The sequence below is a fragment of the Artemia sp. Qi Xiang Cuo genome, chromosome 1, assembly GCF_049724085.1.
Source record: "Artemia sp. Qi Xiang Cuo chromosome 1, ASM4972408v1, whole genome shotgun sequence".
Lineage (NCBI taxonomy): Eukaryota > Metazoa > Arthropoda > Branchiopoda > Anostraca > Artemiidae > Artemia > Artemia sp. Qi Xiang Cuo.
The window spans coordinates 39,248,332-39,270,541 of record NC_142794.1 but is presented as its reverse complement, the minus strand read 5'-3'; the positions used below and the strand labels follow the sequence as shown (position 1 = coordinate 39,270,541).

General features: G+C 36.9%; 1 protein-coding gene across 1 annotated transcript in view; it reads right to left on the bottom strand.

Annotated features, from left to right (window-relative positions):
• The window catches only part of LOC148956296 (delta(3,5)-Delta(2,4)-dienoyl-CoA isomerase, mitochondrial), a 57,775-nt gene that overhangs the window by 29,892 nt on the left and 5,673 nt on the right, over nucleotides 1-22,210 (bottom strand). The window contains exons 2-3 of the mRNA XM_089102942.1: nucleotides 7,342-7,430; nucleotides 4,213-4,340 (exon numbers count right to left, since the gene is read on the bottom strand). Of these exons, the coding sequence (XP_088959068.1) occupies nucleotides 4,213-4,340; nucleotides 7,342-7,430 (217 nt within the window). The remainder of the gene's footprint in view (nucleotides 1-4,212; nucleotides 4,341-7,341; nucleotides 7,431-22,210) is intronic.

The following is a 22,210-nucleotide window of genomic DNA, read 5'->3' as shown; positions in this document are numbered from 1 at the left end:
TAATTTTCCTGTATATTTTTTCCTGCAACTCTAGCTCGGTTAAGCAAGTTCTCAAAATGTTCGGCCCATCTCTCTTTAGTTTTTTCCTTATCGCTAATTGCGATCCCATTCCTATGTTTAACTGGGACAAGTCTAGATTGACTACTCCCTGTCAATTTGTTAACGTGCCAGTACAATGCCGTCTAGCTGTATCTTCCAGATCCTCAGCAATTTTATCCAAGGCCTTCACTTCACACCTCTTTAGTTCATATTTTAATGCTTTCTCCACTTTCTTTACATTTCTTTTCTTTTCATACGATCTATCACTCAGATAATTCTTGTACAAGTCCTTTCTCCTTTCTATTAAACATAAAGCTTTTTCACAAATATTCTTAGCTGCAGTTCGAGCTTTCTTCCCTAATACACCTTCAGCAACTTCACGAATTATTTTTCTAAAATTATTCCAACCATCTTCAACATTATCAAATTTCAAACTCTCAAGTTTAGTATTTAACTGTTCCTGGAAAGTTTCTCTCAAATTATCATCCTGGAGTCTACCAACATCATAACTTCCCGGAAGTTAGTTACCCTTCCGATACTTCAGCTTTAAATTAACCCTTGACACTACTAGATGGTGATCTTTACTTTTAACATCAATAACAGCACTCATATGTACCCTAGTATCTTGTATTGATCCTGCCAGTCTTTGGTTTACTATAACATAATCAATAAGGTTTGCTGTCTTACCATCACGTGAATACTATGTTAACTTATGAGCTATTTTATGACCAAACACCGTATTGATTATAACTAGATTGTTATACCTACAAAATTTCAAAAGTCTGTATCCATTAGTGTTTTCTTTTCCTACACCAAATTTACCTAGGCTAGGATACCGTTTATCCCTATTTCTACCAACCTGGGCGTTAAAATCTCCCACTAAAAACATAATATTTCTACCTGGGACCTTGTCTATTTGCTCCTGTAACTGTAAGTAAAATTCATCTGAGTCACTCGTATCTCCGTCAGTCGGTTCCACAAGGTTGTATACTACTATAACTGATACCCTGAACTTTCTAGTCATAAAATGAGCAATTAGTATTCTATTATTAATACCTTCCCAGCCTAAACAAGACTTAGCAGCTTCCTTATTCATCATGAGCCCTACTCCCTGTCTATGTACCCCATTCTTCCTGCCTCAGTAAATAAATTCTATATCCCCTATTTTCATGTTTCCTACCCCTGGGATATGAGTTTCTGAAACTCCTAATAAGTCCAGTTCGAAGCGTCCGAATTCGTCAGTCAAAATGTCGATACGGTAGTCATTTTTTAATGTCGTAACATTCCAAGCTCCAATTTTCATGTTCTTTAAATCATTGAAGTTATTTTGGCCTCAGGAAAAGCAATGATCCCGGATACCAGTGCAGGATGGGGATCACATATCTTCTCAAGTCAACACCGAAGTGCTTAAGCCGGCTTAGAACCGGACAGCAAGAAGTCGCTGGGACCTCCATGAATGGAGGCTTTGTGCAATCCTGGGCCCATCTTGGTCACAACATGGTTTTTAGCACTTGGCGATGCTCTTCTATCAACAAGAGTCAAAATCATGCACAGACAGTCTCAAGCCTATTACCTCTGACTCATTATATATTCATGCCTACAGATATTATGCTACTACAGGGAGGCAACCCATAATAGATAAATTAGCCCGTGCGAATGCTGTGTCGTTTACTAGGCTATAATTTCCTCGAGGGGCGCCACTCCTCAAGTGGGAATAGAGTTGACCGTAAGGTCCCCAGTCTTGCAGGTACCTTGAAAAGGTCGAGGCAGCCTTTTGCAGAGGCCATTGTCCATAGATCTGGATCTTACGCCCTGCCACAGTTGTCCTTCTATAGAGGATCCTCCCGTGATGGTGTTCTGCATCACCAAGCCATTTAACCCATTACTGGGGGAAGGTTTGCAACTCATGGGACTTGTGGACAAACCAGTGGGCCCTTTTGAGTGTACATTTGAGGGGCCTTCTTCCTCCTCCGCCTGTATTTATGACCCCAGGCGAGGGTGCCCCAGATTCTATTATGGACCCCCAGGGACAAGGTCCCCCTTGGTCCGTGCCTCCTGAGGAGGTACCCTACATATCTGTAGAGCGTTCCCCTATCGCCATCTGGGGACACGCTGAATGGCCTGGGGGAGGCCAGATAAACTGACAAGCTTGGGAAGGCACAAGGGGTCCCGAGCCCACTCATGTTAACCTCCGCCCGTTTTGAGTAATCAAAATGTTAATATTATTTGATTTATTAAAGCTAAGTAATGGAATATATATATGTTATATATACACACACACACACACACACACACATATATATATATATATATATATATATATATATATATATATATATATATATATATATATATATATATATATATATATATATATATATATATATCATATATACACACACACACACACACACACACACACACACACACACACACACACACACACACACTATATATATACATATACATACATACACATACGTACATACACATACATATATACATATACACACATACACATATATATATATATATATGTATAGTCATAAAATAAATTAATATAAAAATTATAAAATTAATATAATTAATGAAATAAATAAACTACAATATAAAGGATTAAAAAAAGAGTAATAAAATAATCAAAACTAATAAAAGAGTAATAAAATAAAAGCTGTTCTAATATCCCAAACCTCTAGCAAAGAACAGACGACAATAGCGGTGTGCCTTTCTGTACTTCCAAAGCCCGTCCTCTGTCTATTTTAGAACTTGGTTTGTGTCATTGATATTACTCAATATATGCTCTTTCCTAAAGATTAATGTTGCAAAGTTTAATCTTTTTTCAGTGACGCAGTTTCAAATCAGAAAGAAAAATGAAAAAGACAGGAACCGGCAGATACCTAGAAGGTCAGTTGACCCCGTTAATTCACCATCTAGACATGCACCACAAGAAATGAAAAAAATTACATTTTGCAGCCAGATTATCGGGCTTCCTTTCCTTGGGAGGTGCAATTCTATTAATTATGGCATCATATTCTTTTCTATAGAGAACGATAAAACATTGCCTCTGATAACATTGTTTTGGTTCGTTCTTATTCAAGAGTCAAGCGAAGTTACGTTTTATGCTCATCTATACGGATCAGTTTGATGGACTCTGTCCAAAAGAACACCATAAATGCTATAGAAGGTCATGGAATCAAAAAGAAAAAGTAAAACTTGTTCCAGATATTGATTTGGCTGACGATTTGACTGTCCTTTTTGAAAACGTAAGCAGAATGAATTTTTTTTTAGGTTCTGAGAGCTAAGGGTGCAAAAATAAGTTTGAAAATTAATGTTAAAAAGACTAAGTTACATTGAATAAAAATTAGTTAGAGCGAAGAGTAGTACAGGGTAACGAGAAGATGGATCAAACGGATAACTTCACTCACCTAAATATTATTATTACTAAAGATGGTGCATGTAATAAAAATGTTAATAAAAATGAGAGAGAGAGAGAGAGAGAGAGAGAGAGAGAGAGAGAGAGAGAGAGAGAGAGAGAGAGAGAGAGAGAGAGAGAGAGAGAGAGAGAGAGAGAGAGAGAGAGAGAGAGAGAGAGAGAGAGAGAGAGAAGAGAGAGAGAGAGAGAGAGAGAGAGAGAGAGAGAGAGAGAGAGAAGAGAGAAGAGAGAGAGAGAGAGAGAGAGAAGAAGAAGAAGAAGAAGAAGAAGAAGAAGAAGAAGAAGAAGAAGAAGAAGACAGAGAGAGAGAGAGAGAGAGAGAGAGAGAGAGAGAGAGAGAGAGAGAGAGAGAGAGAGAGAGAGCTGGCACCCACGCCGTCATCGAATTGACATTATATGCCACAAGAAAATCTCGTTTTCGTCATTTAATGAATAGACTTTTAAAATTAACTGTTATTAATTCTTATAAACAAAGACTAATTACTAACAACAAGCTTTGACAAATGAGAGTGAAACGTTGTTGCTAAAAGAGTAAGCCCCAGAATGTGTTTAAGCATGCGTTTTCAGTGTTGCCAGAGTAGCTTATCAAGATGTATGTGGTATTCAGCAGGAACATTTTTGTTCATTCTGAGCAATTTGTCCGAATTTTAGCCAAGTCCTTACAAACAACTAAAAATAATTAAATGTCTCGCCACCAAAACCGACGAGTCGTTCCACTGTTATTTATTATTGTTCTGTACCTGTTCTATTGCAGTAAAACTATCTTGATATGCTCTAATTATTTTGTAGAGTCTTTTAGATTTTCTTGCTATGTCATCATCACTCGAAAATTGTTCACTTAGGTTACCCATGTCAGTTAAATCCAATCCTAAAAAGGAGAAAAATATAAGAATAAATCATACTAGACATAAAGTATAGGAATACACAACATTACTATGTTTCTGCTGTATTTACATATACCCAATAGTGTCCAGTATGTTCCGTGTTTTCCCTGTCTTATTACTGGAAAACCCCTCAAAACGGAGAGTTCAAAATATATTTTTCTCCTAGATCTGGAATTTTTAGTATTAATGTGAAGCAATGCAACCCCATAGTCTTGAGATGTTTCATAATTTACCGTAAGTTCTTGTTTTTCCGTATTTGCCCATTTTTTTCAATTCGTAAAAATATCCCTATTGCATTTTATCTAATATTTACTTATGTCTACAGGTATGTTATCTAAAGGTATTATATCCAATGCATGATGATCTCTTAGTGATATAGCCGCTGGATTCAAGGATCCCTTAACAATGACATCCCACCAAGAGACATTGGAAAACTCTCCCCATAAAACTGAAGGAATTTCAGAACAATTCAAGAAATTAGTGTTTTGGATCCTGTAAGTGATTATTTGAAAAAAAACTAAGTTTTCTAAAGAGTTAAAGAGGCTGAGCCACAAGTTCGAACCTTAAAACGTACAGGGATTAGGAGGTACAGTAGGGGGCTGCCGCCCCCCCCCCCTTTTGCAGCCTCTTTTGTTAAAATTTTTATTTTGGGGGTCTGCCGCCCCCTCTCAACCCCAGCTTTTCCCCTTGCAAAGAAATGCTTTGCAACACGAACGAAGTCTGCTTGAATTTTTACCGTAAGAACATCCTATTGCATCTCTTTGATTAGAAACAGTATTGAGCCTGTTTGCTGGATTTTTTTACAGGAGATTTTTCCCTAACCGATAACAAGCTATAAAAATTTACTCTGACGGGGAATCCAACCCAGGTCTTCCGCATGACAGACAGGAGTAGTGACCACTGTACTATCAGAGAATCAAGTTTAGTTATTTTCATTGACTCGGTAACAGAAAAAACCCAACAGTTTTTTTTTCGAAGTCTCTGAAATCTATTTTCAACGTAAGCAAATACAAAGTAAGATTTTCGTTTTTCGAGAAAAAAACATCTGGGAAAGAGCTGGAATTTTTGGAAGCTTGCAGTCGGTCTTGTCAGGTTAAAAGGACTATTTTGATCTAATTTTATAATGAAATACTATGTTTTTAAGAATTTCAAAAATTAACATGGGCTCTTATGGCAAAACGAGGTTTTTCGTAAATATAAATTCGAGGGGATAATTTTTTCGGTCTGAAAATATCAAAAGGCCCTAAGAGGTCAAATTCCGCTTCGAATGAGTCCTCATTCACCCGGATCCGTTGCCAATTGTGGCCTGTAAGCGTGGCTGATAAAAAAAAATTGATGAACATTAAGTGGCTATATTTGGTTTTTGGAAAACAGTGAAGGAGTGATTGGATTGAGCTGAAATTTTGAGGATAAGCTCTCAGGCCCTAGAAAAGCTTATCCTCAAAGATGTTACGTTGCCCGATCGGACAACGTTAAAGGGGGGCTGTGGTGGGAGGGTCGAAATTTCCGGCCCACTTTTCCCCATGAAGATAAAGTCGGAGGGGGGGGGGGATGAAATTTTGCATGTTTCTTAGTTTGAGCTTAGGCTAAAAATGCGATCACTACCGCCTCTCTGCGACCGCTAGGACCGGAAATCGGTTAACATTGTGGTGGGTCGCCTCTTTAAAGAGGCACAAGTTTGCCCCCCTTGATGTTTTGATCCAACATCATAAAGATCCCCTGATACTCTTGTCTCACCCCCTTATCGAAGCTGTGCATACAAACGATTTGTCAATAATCTATTTTTCTCTTATATCTAAATATTTTTATTTATCATTTTGCATTTATATTTTAGGCTAGATTCAATCGGTAGTGTCAGCCAGCTTGTCATCGAAAATAGAACTTTCCACTTGAAGGCAGCAGCATGGTCCAGAAAACTTAAAGCTTTTGAGAAATAATACAGTGTGCTCGTCTCTAACATCTCCTCTCTAACTCTCTAGTGGAAATCATATAGTTTCACTTCAGCTTACACTGTGTGGGACTAGCTTAAGCATTTGCAATGCTATTGCTTTTGGTCCCATGTAAAAATAATATCCAGCTTTTCAAAGTAAACGATTTACATAAGTCAGCCTTGAGATCCAAAATTTTAGTAAGAACCATAGAGGTAAGATCATGACATAAAAATAAATAAACAAGCAAAACCGAAAAAATGGTTCCCCTAACATAGTTATGCATCTGATAGCCGGTGAAGAAAATGCAGTGAAATTTCCTGGTACTTGAAAACCCAATTAGATAAATTTAATTGAGTTTGAGCGGAGAATAAAAAAATTTAGCCCAACTTACAAGCCTCTATCTTTAAGAAACAACTATGGAAGACGTTTCGTGTTCCACTGAATGTTTCTATTAACTTACTTCTGCTTGCTAACACAGAACATTGTTTGTAGCAATCATTAATAAAACTTAGTATACCATAAAAGTCCTTACATGTAATAAAACAGGCAATGTTGAAAAATGGGAGATTTGATAATTATTTCTTAATGCAACCAGTTGAAGACATTCACTCACCAAATCACTTCACAATGGGGATTGAGATTATAATTTTCATATTTATATAATAGTTATTGCCATACAGAGACAGATGACCTTGTTTACTTTCTTGAATGCGAGTTTATCAGTTTACAGAATGTGATTTCAAATAAATTTATTTCTAGTTTATTGAGTCCTTGAATGTGATTTCTTTTTTATTTAAAAATAAAGGTTTATTTTTGATTGTGGAAAAAAAGTTTGGCAAAACAAAATTAGTCTCCAATAACTCCATTTTACTGCTTTCTCTTCTATTAAGCAAAACCTAATTTACTGTTATACTAATTGAGTATTGAAACAGCAGCTGCGTAATAGTAATTTTATTTCAGGATCTTGAGGTATTCGCTGTTTGGACGACATATGCTTATTTTGGGAACATTAAGACTTATTTAAGGTGAAATTGTACATCAACAGTTATATTACCTGCAGTAAAGTGTTTTCCATTGCCAGAAACCACTATAGCACGGCAATCTTCATCTTCTGCTAGACCATTGAAGCATTCTTTAAATTCTCTATAATAAACAATAATCTTTGAGATGAGAGCTCCGAGTGTTGGCGAATATTGGAAATTAGTTGATCTTGGGGCAAAGCTTTAAATAACAACAAAAATCAAAATCAAATTTTGACTTTTTTTCAAATTTAAAAACAAACATACATAAATATATTCATATTTTATTTTACTTTGACAAGAGTAAGTAACAATTTGTTCATGTGTAGGCTTTAAAAATTTAAATTACATCACAATAGGCGTAATGGGCCATAAGGTTTTTGTGCACATGTATTGTCAGGTTTACATTTCCTACCAATTTGAATCTTCAATGTTGCTAGGATTAAACGTTCATTTAAAATTTAAGCAGCCTTAGATGAGCGTAACTATAACTGTGGATAGGCTACCTTAGCTGCCTGAATATCCAAAGGTTCTTTTAATTATGCAATTTGATCAATCTAAACATTGCTTAAATGTCAATGTAATGGGCAATTACGTGTCCTACAGTGGTTCAGTGGCATTGCTCGTTGTCTGGTAATACTGAACCAGAGTTTGAACTAAGCTACAGCAACGCCTTATAGGGCTCGGTATTCGCTTCTAGTGGAGAGACTATGTGAACGTCTTTAGAACAGTGGTTGCTGCAACCTAACAAAGAGCGTACTCCAACCCATAGTAAACTGTAACTTAAAAACAAGGTTAAAAAAAAAACAAGAAACTGAGAAGCAAGGAAGAATCACCATAACAACCAGATATGGGAATGGCAACTGTGCGGTTTTTAATGGTAAAAATTTATTGAAGGAAAAAATAATTCATGCGAATTTCGAAAAATGGCAGAAGCCCTTTGAAAATGATACTGGATCAGAAATTGAAGCCAAACAATTGGAATAAAAATTATATAAAACTCAATTTATATATATATTATATATATATATATATATATATATATATATATATATATATATATATATATATATATATATATATATATATATATATATATATAGAGAGAGAGAGAGAGAGAGAGAGAGAGAGAGAGAGAGAGAGAGAGAGAGAGAGAGAGAGAGAGAGAGAGAGAGAGAGAGAGAGAGAGAGAGAGAGAGAGAGAGAGAGAGAGAGAGAGAGAGAGAGAGAGAGAGAGAGAGAGAGAGTGAGAGAGAGAAGAGAGAAAGGGAGAGAGAAAAAGAAAGAGAGAGATAGATAAAGAGGGGGGGGGGGTATGAGGTAAAGCGTTATTTAATGTGGCCTTTTGTAATCTAAAACTGATGTTGACTTTTTAGTTTCTTTGAATATGTCAGAAAAATATCTTTTTGCAAGGTTTATTATGTATACTTTTTAAACCTAAAATTAAAATACTTTAAACAACTGAAATTTTCTGATGGAAGTAAGGAAAGAGTTTGTAACTTGAAACAAACAAAAAATATATTTACATTTCCTAGGCAATCTGAAACGTGGAGCGTGAACGCAAAGCTTACCATGTTTTGGATGTGTTAGGTCCAAAAAAAAGGGCAGGATAAAGCTTGGGCACTTGAGAAAAATATGGTTTTAAGAGTTGAATGACCATACCCATCCCCTTAATCCAGAGGCTGAAGAAGTCCTTTTTGCCTGTCAAGAAATCATAGGATAGGCAAATGAAACTCCCGAAACTTCTTCTCACATTATTCTGAGGGTTGCATGAGGTTTGACACTTCGTTTCACCTAGCTATTGTTAGGCTTTCCTTGGTCAGGTCATTCAGTAAAAAAAAACTAGGCAGTCCATTGTTCTGCATGGCTGACATCAATTTTCTAAGGCTGACATCAATGGCCTCCACCATTTCCCAAAACTTGAAACTTTGAAGAATTTCCTGCTTTTTGACAGTAGTGTAGAAGACTTTTAAAGGTTGCTCATTATTGAAACACAGGAAAACCTGGATATCCTCCGTCAGCCTGATCACTTGTTTGTGGAGAAAACCTTTAAAATCCCCCCATGGCTGTTTTATCAGCTCTACACAGTCTATGCTCTTCTTAATAGCAGCACTACACCTTGTCTTTTTGTCTTCTCCCCAATAAATCCCAGGCCACATACATCCAGATTTTGGAAGAGGTTAACGTTATGGAACCCACCCTCTCATCACAGTTAGGGAGTGCAGATTTCGAAGCTACGCCAATTACCACCTTAAAGTTGCCGTTTTCTACAACAGAAATCGAATATTGTTTTTTCCATCTGTTAGGGCATCTATAGGAAAGTTCAGGTGCTTGGGCACCAGGAACAGTATAGTGACCCCGATTTTTCTCTGCAGGTTTGTATGTTGCAGTCTATAGCATTTCTTCCTGTTAGCAATATTGTATAATCTTCCTATGATTTCTTGGTAGAACTTTTCAGTGATGATATCAAGTTAATTAAATATTTTAGGGACATCAATAATGGCAGGATAAGCATTGCTAAAAATGCCACTACTTTAAACATTCTTCTTAGTGAGATCTTCACCCCATAAAGAGAAAAGTGGAATAACACATTCCTTCAAAATATGTGTAGCAGTAATATTTAAACTTAGCCAACACATGCACTTTTTTAAAATTGAAATTGGGTACCAAGCTGACTGACCATATTTCAGACAGTAGGCTGTACAAAAAGTAAATCCCACTTTCTAGTGCTATAGTTGGAGAAAGAATGAGATGGCTTGGGCATATTCTGTGGATGAAGGATGACAGGTTGCCAAAGATTGTCCTTTTGGGCCAACTGTCTAGGTTCAAACGGAAAGCAGGTCATCATCAGTTGAGTGGGAGGATGTTGTAAGGATACATTTAAGGGAAATGAGAATTTCCTGGGAGGGTGTCAAGAAGTAGGCTTTGAATGGTTCGAGATAGAGGTGAAGCAAGCGTAACTGTGTTGCCCTAAAGTGGCTTGATGCTATCGTGAGTTGTTAGTAGCAGTAGTAGCAATCTACATCAATAAAAAATCAGTTAAGCCTTTATTTCTCTTTTCTATGATAAATAATCTTTTTGGTTGGATTCTTTTACAAACACTTACAGATACTAAAATTAACTTGCAGATATTATGAAGCTGTTACTACTAAAACAAGATGGATAATAAATTAATCACTGAAAATGCTGTGCATCATTATAATATAGTAACAAATGGGAAAACCTAACAATTCAGCATTTAAACATTACAACAAATTTAATAAGAAAGACCATTAAAGGTGAAAGCTAGATATTTATAGAAGCAAAATAATGCAATTGGGCCAGTGACGAAGTTTCATCAATCCTTTGATAATGTCATCCGTTATATTTTGGGCTATCAATAGGTTTCCACTATAAGGTGATACTTATTTGAGTATGGAAATAGCAATCTACGTTCTTCTGTCTTGCTTTCAAAATCACTAAAGTATACAGTCATCTTTGGTATGGCGATTTTTTTTATTCAATTTCACACAATGTTCCATCTTATAATGTCCTTTAACTTTGCTAAATTGAGTAATTCGTTTTTATCAATACCTTATATGATGAGAGACTTATTTCATAAAACTATAACAATAAAAGTTACGAATGTAAAGAACAAAAATGCATCTTTTTATTTCTGGATCCATTTGCAATAATTTCCTTCGATAAAATGGACCCCAATAACATTTAATTTGTTTTCACATCAGTTCTTTATTCTATTTTGTTTTAGTTGATGACCAAATAAGAACTGATGACATATTATGATCAATTATTTATTTCTCTTCTTGGTTCCCCAATGGACAGTTGATATTAGACGTGTTCCTTTCCATATTATTCACAATGTATGTCTGATTTTCCTGCCTTTCCGTTTACAATAAAAATTGCAATATAAATGACTTACTTAATTTAAAAATACACTAGATGAGAATTCCAAGCAACTTCGGAAATCTGAGAGTTATGTTACATGAGAAAAAAAAATAAAAATGAACCGATGTAAGCCAAGATTAAAAACACGAACATCTCCTTAGTGCTAAAGGCAGCCAAGGACAATTCATCAACTATGTCTAATTGTACCAATACATTTTGTTTATCTTATTTTTTTTTTGTAGGTAATCATGCCAAATTTAATTGGGGCGATTTACCTTCATATAAAGTTGTGTATCCTATCAGCCCCAACATAATAAGATATGCTCAAGTAGGAATTTAGAAAACCTGCCTGGGCCTACATTCGGACTTTCGATTCATTCTTTTATTTATTAGGCACAAAAGTCATCAAGCAAGTATAAATCCCCTCTTCCAAACTTCTACAATTTTTATGTGTCTTCGTGATTATTAAATTTGTCTTAATTACAAAGCATAAAAGACCTATGTGAAATTGTCTATTCATTGGTCAAAACAAATGACATATAACTTAGAAAGAAGTTGACCCACTTACAGACATCATACAAACTAGCATGATAAGGCTAGTAAGAACATAATCCATAAAATTAGTGAAGTTGTCCGTTAGTACAGTCAAAATACAATTAGACCTTGAACAGATTACAAAAGACATAATTTTTATACCATTCCATAGAGAAAAAAGCACTTATTAGCAAATTAAAAATCAGCATCACTACCCTGAGGCAGAATGGGCCAAATTGCCCTTAAAATTTGGAGAAGGAAGCAAACAACTAGAAAGTTTATTTTGTGATAATACATAAAACATAATGTCTTCTATATGGTTACTAAGGTTGCAGGATCATTTTCTTAAATTGTACTTAGAGTTTGAAGTGACACGGACGAAGACCAAAAAAGTAGCAAACATCCTGTATTAGAGAGTAAAGAGTATTTTCTCAGGTTTTCTTGATTATAGATAAATGAAAAGCAAAAGACTGATAACCTACAAAACACCAACAATTGCAATATTAAAGAACATAAATTACATACTTCCTCTCTAGAATTGGCTACCATTTGCTTAAACTGTCAATTGAGAAAAGTCTTTTTGGTTTCAGTGTTTTCACTTAAAGGCAGATTTAGCATCTTCAGCTTCTGTGGCATTCTGTCAGGGGATCTCTCAGCAGGATTTGCAAGCTATAGAGCAATCCAGAACTTACTTCTTGCATGAGCGTCTTTTCTGAGTTGCAGCTATTTGGCTTAAAGGCCACTTCACAACTTTCATAAGATACACTTGGGCAGAAGACAAATCAGTTATTATAGGAGCCAAGACTGTTCCATAGAAACTACCTTTGCCAGCTAAAGTACAGATCCCTATGTTGGGCAAACTTGGCCTTACTGAACTGGCTGTTGGTGACAAGCTGGACACTTTTTACATTCCTTCAATTCAGTGTATGAGGAACAGAACCCTTAGTCATTCAAACTATCAATAACAATAAAATGATTTCTGATGATGACCTAGCTGTACAGCAGGGCTGAGTTGCAAAGGCAAAAGTGGAGTGTGGGAATGTGTTGCTTGAAGAACATAACATAAGATTGATCCTATCTTCATTGAAATGTTCATTTTAAAGCATCAGAAAGAATAATCCTAAGCTGTCTGGCATATACAGGCCTGCTCGTGCAGCTCTTATTCAGAAAACATGTCTTCAAGGATTGTGTAAGTCTCTTTTTTCAATGGCAACTTCTTGATATCCCTCTGATTATGTTCCACATATGCAAGAATGATTTTTGATTGTTCTTCTTCGTTAGTGTTGAACCCCTCACCAGGGGTCATAAATATTGGCGTAGGAGGAAGAAGGCGCCTCAAATGTACACTCAAAAGGGCCCACTGGTATGTCCACAAGTCCCATGAGTTACAAACCTTCTCCCAGTAATGGGTTACATTGCATGGTGATGCAGAACACCATTGCGGGAGGATCCTCAGTAGGAGGTCAACTGCGGCAGGGCGTAAGATCCAGATATATGGACAACAGCCTCTGCAAAGGGTTGCCTCAACCCTTTCAGGGTATCTGCAAGACTGGGGACCTTGCGGTCAAATCTATTCCCACTTGAGGAGGGCACCCCTCATGGAAATTATAGCCTTGTAAACAACTCAGCATTCGCAAGGGATTCTGATTAATAGACAATTCTTCTTTGCTAGATATGTTTTGACGAGCGTCTTCGGGCTGAAAAACCTCTTCTTAGCTGATTTATCTACCATGGGCTGCCTCCCCGTAGTAGCAAAATATTTATAGGCATGAGTATATAATGAGTTAGAGGTAATACGCTTGAGATTGTCGGTGCGGGATTTCGACTTTTGTTGATAGAAGAGCATTGCAAGTGCTGAAAACCATGTTGTGACCAAGATGGGCCCAGTATTGCACATAGCCTCCATTCATGGAGGTCCCAGGGACTTCTTGCTGTCCAGTTCCAAGCTGGCTTAAGCACTTCAGTGTAGACTTGAGAAGATATGTGATCCCCATCCTGCACTGGTATCCGGGATGATTCCTTTACCTGAAGCGAAAATAATTTCAATGATTTAAAGAACATGAAAATTGAAACTTGGAATATTACGATGATAAACAATGACCATCGTATCGACATTTTGACTGACGGAATCAGATGATTCGAACTGGACTTATTAGGAGTTTCAGAAACTCATATCCCAGGGGCAGAAATCATGAAATTAGGGAATATAGAATTTGTTTACTCAGGCAGGATGGATCGGGTACATAAACAGGGAGTAGGGCTCATGATGAATAAGGAAGCTGCTAAGTCTTGTTTAGGCTGGGAAGGTATTATTAATAGAATACTAATTGCTCATTTTATGACTAAAAAGTTCAGGGTATCAGTTATAGTAGTATGCACCCTTGTAGAACCGACTGACGGAGATACTAATGACTCAAACGAATTTTAATTACAGTTACAGGAGCAAATAGACAGGGTCCCAGGTAGAAATATGATGGTTTTACTAGGAGATTTTAACGCCCAGTCAGTAGAAATAGGGATAGATGGTATCCTAGCCAAGGTAAATTTGGTATAGGAAAAGAAAACAGTAATGGATACAGACTTTTGCAATTTTGCAGGTGTAACAATCTAGTTATTCGGTGTTTCGTCATAAAATGGCTCATAAGTTAACATGGTATTCTCGTAATGGTAAGACAGCAAACCTTATTGATTATGTCATAGTAAACTGAAGACTGGCAGGATCAATACAAGATAATAAGGTATATAGAAGTGCTGTTATTGATGTTAAAAGTAAAGATTACAATCTTGTAGTGTCAAGGGTTAGTTTAAAGCTCAAATTTCGGAAGGGTAACTACCTCCCGGGAAGTTATGATGTTGGTAGACTCCAGGATGAGAATTTGAGAGAAACTTTCCATGAACAGTTGAATAATACACTTGAGAGTTTAAAATTTGACAATGTGTAATATGGTTGGAATAATTTTAGAAAAATAATTCGTCAAGTTGCTGAAGTTGTCTTTAGGAAGAAAGCTAGGACTGCAGCTAAGAATATTAGTAAAAAATCTTAATGTTTGATAGAAAGGAGAAAGGACTTGTAAAAGAATTGTCTGAGTGATAGATCATATGAAAATAAAAGGACTGTAAGGAGAGTGGAGATAGCTTTAAAATATGAACTAAGGAGGTGTGAAGTGGAGGACATGGATAACATTGCGATAGATCTGGAAGATGCTGCTAGATGGCATAATAGTAAAATATTGTACTGGCATGTTAATAAATTGAGAGGGAGTAGTCAATCTAGACTTCGCCCAGTTAAAGATAGGAATGGGGCAAAAATTAGCGATAAGGGAAGAATTAAAGAGAGATGGGCAGAACATTTTGAGAATTTGCTTAGCCAAGATAGAGTTACAGAAGAAGATATAGAGGAAAATCAAAAAGTTTGTGATACCTGGGATATGCAGGAAGATTTGTTTTGTAAGGAGGAATTAGCGACAGTACTAAAAGGATTAAAAAATAAGAAAGCTCCAGGTGCTGATAGGGTGCTAAATGAGTTTCTTAAATATGGTGGCTCTGAGGTTAGAAATAAGTTACTGAAGATTATGAATACGATTTTTGAAATAGGGGAAGTACCTAAAGATTTTAGAACAACCTTTATTAAGCCACTTTATAAGAAAGGCGATAAAAGTAAGTGTGGTAATTATCAAGGCATTAGTCTGGTCTCTGTAGGCAGTAAATTACTAAGTAATATGATACATTTTAGACTGAGAGATGCCATAGACAAAGTTTTAAGAAAAGAAAAGTGCGGTTTTAGAAAAGGTAGAGGATGTGTCGACCAAATTTTCACTCTTAGGTTAATAATTGAGAAGTGCCTGAGTTTTTAAATACCTTTGGTCCTCAGTTTTATAGATTATGAGCAAGCATTCGATTCTGTTGATAGAAGAGCTTTAGTAAAGGTTTTATCCTTGTGTAGTATACCAGACAAGTACATTCAAGTGATTAGTGATATGTACGAGAATAACACTGCTGTGGTTAAGGTAGGAAATGAAGTTAGCAGCTGGTTTTGCATTAAATTAGGAGTTAAGCAGGGTTATATTCTATCCCCCTTTATATGGATTATTTTTATGGACTTTGTCTTAAGGAGCACAGGAAAGGCAATGGGAGACCACGGGATCAAATGGGGAGGAAAAAGTCTCCTGAACTTAGATTAGGCAGAAGACTTATGCATCCTAGATGAAAGTGTGAGCAAAATGAATAAACTCTTAGAGGTTTTGCGAGTTCAGGGCACTAGAATAAGTTTGAAAATTAATGTTAAGAAGACGAAGTTACTAAGGTTAGGAATAAGTAAAGATGAAAAGGTGACTTTGCATAATGAAAACATTGATCAGGTGGGCAGCTTCACTTACCTTGCTTTTATTATTAGTATGGATGGTGAGAGCAGTGAAGATGCTAAAGGTGGAATAGCAAAGGTTCATGGTGTTTTTTCACAGTTAAAACAAGTTTAAAAGAATAGGAAGATTAGTCTACAAACTAAGATTAGAATATTAGAAGCTACAGTAATGACAGTGGTCAAATATGGCTTTGAAGCATGGGGCTTCGAAAAGCAAATGAAGATTTGTCATGTTTTCCAGAAAAATTGCTCAAGGATTGTTCTGGGTACCCGGCTGACTGACCGTATTTCAAACAAAAGGCTGCACGAAAAATGTGGTTCAATACCACACTCTAAGGCTATGATGAAAGAAAGGTTGAGGTGGCTAGGGCACGTTGTGTGGAAGAAGGATGACAGATAGCTGAAGATTGTTCTTTTCGCACAACCGTCTAGGGCTACATGGAAAGCAAGTCGTCCTCGTCTGAGGTGGGATGAAGTCATAAAGAAAGATTTAAAGGAAATGGGAACTTAGTGGGAGGGTGTAAAAAGGGAGGCTTTGAATAGAATGGGATGGAGGAGGAGCGTGTACCGCTGTGTTGGCCTCAGGCGGCTTGGTGCTGCAGTCAGTTCTTAGTAGTAGTAGTATTTGTGAAGGATGTAAGATGTGTTCTTACTAGAAGTAACCACGTTAGATTTTCAGTCATTATTGGCAACAAAAAGCTTTTCCTTGATGCATTCTTGCAGCTTTTTTGATATACCATACGCTATATGGCCCAAGCCCATCTTCCAACAAAAACTCTTTCATTTTTGCTCACAGGTCACTGATAGATAGTTGCTCTTTGCCATTTTCCAGGAAGTATTCCACAAATATCTAAAAATATCTAATGCTTTGGCAAACTTCATGGGTAAATTAAGATATATTCAAAAAGGAAGTGATCATACAACTGCATATACAGTGTCAGGGGTATGGAAGTCCACCATTGTACTTTTGCATGAACAGATGGTTTTCTCCAGTCATTGTTTCTTTCTTTGCTGACAGAAAGGAGTCTTTCACAAATTTCATTTCTTTCACTTTAATTTGTACTTAGGAAGCAAAATTAGGGTCCCTACTGGATATGTTGAGCTCCATGTTGAAGATGGTGAAATTTTGCTACTGTTTTTGGACCTAGTGACATGCTGTAAGAGGTCTTCTGGAGAGTTGCAATTTAAGCCCACTTGGTAATGGTGCCAAAAAGGTAGGTATGGCCTCTAATGACCCTTCTTGAGTGGTTTAAAGTTCACACTGCTAAACAACAGCAACCCCCCGTAAGAAACTTGTATGATGAAGTTGGCCCCAATGGGTTGGGCAGTTCTACTTATATCTCCACAAATTGTGATTCCACTTCTTGGCAGTTCTGGACTTAATGCTATCCTTTAACCCCATCCCCCTGATGTGCGAATATATAGCCGAAATTTGTTTATAACCTATTATATACTTATTACTATTATATAAACAGATAAATTTTTTAGATATTATGACGGTTAGTGGTTCTTTACGGTTAGATGTTACAGGGGTCGGCCACGACGAGGTACGCAAAAAAAAATGACTGTAGTTACTTGAGGACACCTAAAAAGTGACTACTCAGATGCAGTCAGAGCATAGGCAGATGGATTACAAGGATCCCAATAACTACCGTCAGATCCTCACTGGCCTATGAGAGCCCAAGAAGTTACAGACAGAAAGGCTGAAATCCTTATTTTTTCTTCAACTGATTTTATTTACTTATACAAAACGATAACGTCGATATATGTACAGTATTGATTATGGTACTAGGAATGAAAACTGAATTTTCATAAAGAAAAACTTCAGTCACTGAAAAACAAGCATCTGCCATGACTAGGTATAAGCAATCACTGGACTTTATGCCATTACTTCTTTGACTTTTTTGAAAGACAATCGATTATTTTAGATTTCCTCTTCAGAACAAGTACTTCACCCGATTCAGTGTCATCTGCCCTTTCCCTTTCTTTGGAGCGAGATTTTTATGCTGCTTCCAATGTTCAGGAAGTCCTTTTCTTCCACAGCTTTCTTCAACCGTTTCCCTGCCTCTCTCAGAAGGGTATCGCCTACTTCCTTCTTCTGTTTAACAACCTCTTTTTTTCGTACTCTTTCTGACTCTAGGTCTGCTTTTTTCTGCTTCTTCTATGCAATCTCCTGGATTTCCTGTTCAGCATTTTTCTTCCCAGCTTTAAGCTTCTCAGTCTCTGATTTTTCCTGTCTGCTCAATAAGCTATAGTTCATTGCTGGCTCTAGCTGATCTAGCCAGATAAAGCAGCTTCTTCGGGATCAGCACACGCTCTGGTCTGTTCTCATAGTCACAGAGCGCATCTGCAACCAAAGCCATAGGATTCTGAGTCAACTCTTCTTTATGCGCTTGAAGGCTAGTCATCAGCAGAGCTGACTGAGAAAATCCTCTCTCTACGTCTGCACTTCCTAGGCAGAGTGACAGAGCTGTCCCGACAATCCAACCTAAGGCCTGATATTCAGCTTCACCAGATGGTGTCTTCAGTTCCAGGATCTTCTGCACATAGCTGTTGATTCAAGTACTCTCCATGGGTGGTGGCACGGGATCTGACAGTAATAACAACCATTCTCCCTGGACTTGCTCAATATCTGTCTCAAATGGAAGTTCTCTTGCAATGTGGAGGATATCACTGAAACTTCCTCTTTGACAATCTGTACTGGGAGGGATCAGGCAGGCAAAGCTTTGGATAAAGTTGCTGTTCACAGGGCTTTTTATCAGCAGGTACTGTACAGCAGCTTTGATATGCTTCCTGATTCTCAGAAAAACAAATTTCCGTCTTTCAGAACAACTTTCAAAGAATTCAGGGGAGCCAGGACCTTTTCATTACACAAGGGTTGCTGTAGGTAAACATCTGCAGTACCACAGACCACAGAGGATCAAAACCACAGAGGATCCAGAGATTGACATTATCATTCAGCACAATCTACCCCAAAAGAACTGTGCATAACCATCTCAGCTCAAAGTGTACCACATGAATTAACAGCTCTTGTTGTTGAAATACACCAGTAGAAGCGGTGAAAGAAGCTGCAGATCTTACAATGAACTCAATTTTGGTTTTCATTGTTTGCTTTTTAGCCAACTTCAGGGGTTGGCTAAAACAAGGTGCACGAGTAAGTGATTTTAGTTACTTGAGGACACAAAAGTGACAAAAAGTGACTACTCAGAATTTGTCAGAGCATAGACAGATAGATTACAAGGATCCCAACTACTATCGTAAGATCATCACTAGTCTATGAGTCCAAGAGGTTATGAACAGAAAGGCTAAAATCCTTATTTTTTTCTTAAACTGATTTTATTTACTTATACAAAACGATAACTTTGATAAATGTACAACTTTGATTATGGTACTAGGAACGAAAACTGAACATCAGTAAAGAAAAAACTTCATTATTGAAAAACAAGCATTTGCCACTAGGCATAAGCTATCACTGGATATTATGTCATCACTTCTTTGACTTTTTCGAAAGGCAATCAATTAGTTCAGATTTCCTCATCAGAACAAGTGCTTCAACTGATTCAGCATCATCTGCCATTCCCTTTCTTTGGAGCAAGCTTTTAATGCTGCTTCCAGCATACTTTGAGCAAGACCAATGTTCAGGAATTCCTTCTTTTCCACAGCTTTCTTCAACTGTTCCCCTACCTCTCTCAGAAGGTTATTGCCTATTTCCTTCTTCTGCTTAACCATCTCTTTTTTGTGTACAATGCCTGACTCTAGGCCTGCTATTTTCTGCTTTATTAACGCCATCTCCTGGATTTCTTGTTCAGCATCTTTCTTCTCAGCTTCAAACTCCTCTCTCTCTAATTCTTCCTGTCTTCACTCAATAAGGTATAGTTCATATATCTAGCCAAACAAAGCAGCTTCTTTGTGATCAGCAAATGCTCTTGTCTATTCTCATAGTTGCAGAATGCATAAAAAACAAAAGCATTAGCATTCAGTCTCTGCTCTTCTGTATGCGCTTGAAGGCTAGATCAGCAGAGCTGACCAAAAAAATCCTCTCTCTATGTCTGCACTTCCATGACAGAGCAATGCAGCTGCCTGGACAATCTGACCTATCGCCTGATATTTGGTTTCACCAGACGGTATCTTCAGTTCCAGGATCCTTTGCCAATAGCTGTTGATTTGAGTACTCTCCATGGGAGGCAGCATGGGATGTGAATGTAACAACAACCATCCTCCCTGGACTTGCTTGATGTCTGTCTCAAATGGAAGTTCTCTTGCAATGTGGAGGATATCACTGCAACTGGCTCTTTGGCAGTCTGGACTGGGAGGGCTTTAGCAGGCATGGCTTTGTAAAAACTTGTTGTTCACATGGCACTTTGTCAACAGGTACTGTACAGCAGCTTTGATATAAACCCTGATTCTCAGGAAAAAAAAATGTGCATCTTTCAGAATAATTTTCAAATAATCCAGGGCAGCCAGGACCCTTTCATTACACAAGGGTTGTTCTTGGTAAATATCTGCAGTACTATCTAAGCCTTCAAAAACACCAAGGATCTGGAGATTGACATCATCAGCCAGCACAATCTGCCCCAAAAGAACTGTGCATAACCATCACAAAGTGTACCGCATGATATTAATGGCTCCTGTTTTGAAATACACCACTAAAAGTGGTAAAAGTTGTTGCAGAACTTGCAGTAAACTCAATTTTGGCTTTCATTGTTGGTTTTTTTAGACAACTTACAATTTTCTAATATTTTGCATTTGACATCCAGTACTTCCAGTGCATTTGACTCCAGTACTATATATATATATATATATATATATATATATATATATATATATATATATATATATATATATATAGACTATTTTTCTTTGCCACAAATTCTAGGAAATACGCTATCAATGCAGGCCACTGTTTGATCAAGGTGCTTGGTGCTTCCCCTATGGTGAACAATCTCATGGGAATGTCCTTCTCAAACTCATGCTGAGGAACTTTAACTTTCCATTGGCACTGGCTGAAATTGTCAGAACAAGCCGGCCATCTGCTGAAAAAGTGGTAAACAGTCATGATCATATCAGAGCCCTCCTCCACAAGTTCTTATAGCCCTTTCAGGAATGCATTATGCATTGCATGAATGTTGCAGGTTCCAATATTCAATAGGCCTTTTGAATACCCTTTTCTCTTTTCTGAGTCTACAATTGACCACACTTTCTTATTGAGAGCTGGGCCATTACTTGCAAGCATTAACAATATCTCAAGTGAAGGTCCTTCATCTTCAATACTCTGCAGGATTTTTTTACTCAGATCTTCACTGGTTGCATGTCCCATATAATATGTCCAAAGATACCAAGTAACCACTTGTTTCTGCTCTTTTGACCAGTATTAAATAAAAAAAAACAAGTTTCTTAAACTGAAAGTAAGGAGCAACATTAAAACTTAAAACGAACAGAAATTATTCCGTATATGAAAGGGGCTGTCCCCTCTTCAACGCCTCGCTCTTTACGCTAAAGTTTGACTCTTTCTCACAACTTTATTTTTTAAAACAATAAAAAACTTTAGCGTAAAGAGTGAGACGTTGAGGAGGGGACAGCCCCTTTCATATACGGAATAATTTCTGTTCGTTTTAAGTTTTAATGTCGCTCCTTACTTTCAGTTTAAAAAACTTGTTTTTTTTTTATTCAATTTCTGATTGTTTTTTAGGTAATGCAGGGGATGTTTCCCCCCTCCTTAAAAATCGAGTAAATTTTCTCAGGCTCGTAGCCTTTGATGAGTAATACTAAACTTAATAAAATTTATATATTTAGAATCAGCATTATAAACACATTCTTTTGATACATTTATTGACATTAAAATTCCGTGTTTAAAAGTTTTGATTACTAGTGAGCCGTATTGCTTGTTTTTTTATTGTTTTTTTTATTACGTATATGTTATTACGTATATGAGGGGGTTGTACCCGTAGTAAATTCCACGCAATGTAAGTTAAAATTTAAAAAAAAATTTTATTAAAAAAAAAAAGAAAAAACAAGGACGGTTAAATATAAAATATATATATTTTTAAATAACTAAAAAAAAACTGTAGTGTAAAGAGCAAGGTATTGACTTGGGGGAGAACCCCCTCACGTTATAATTTCTGTTC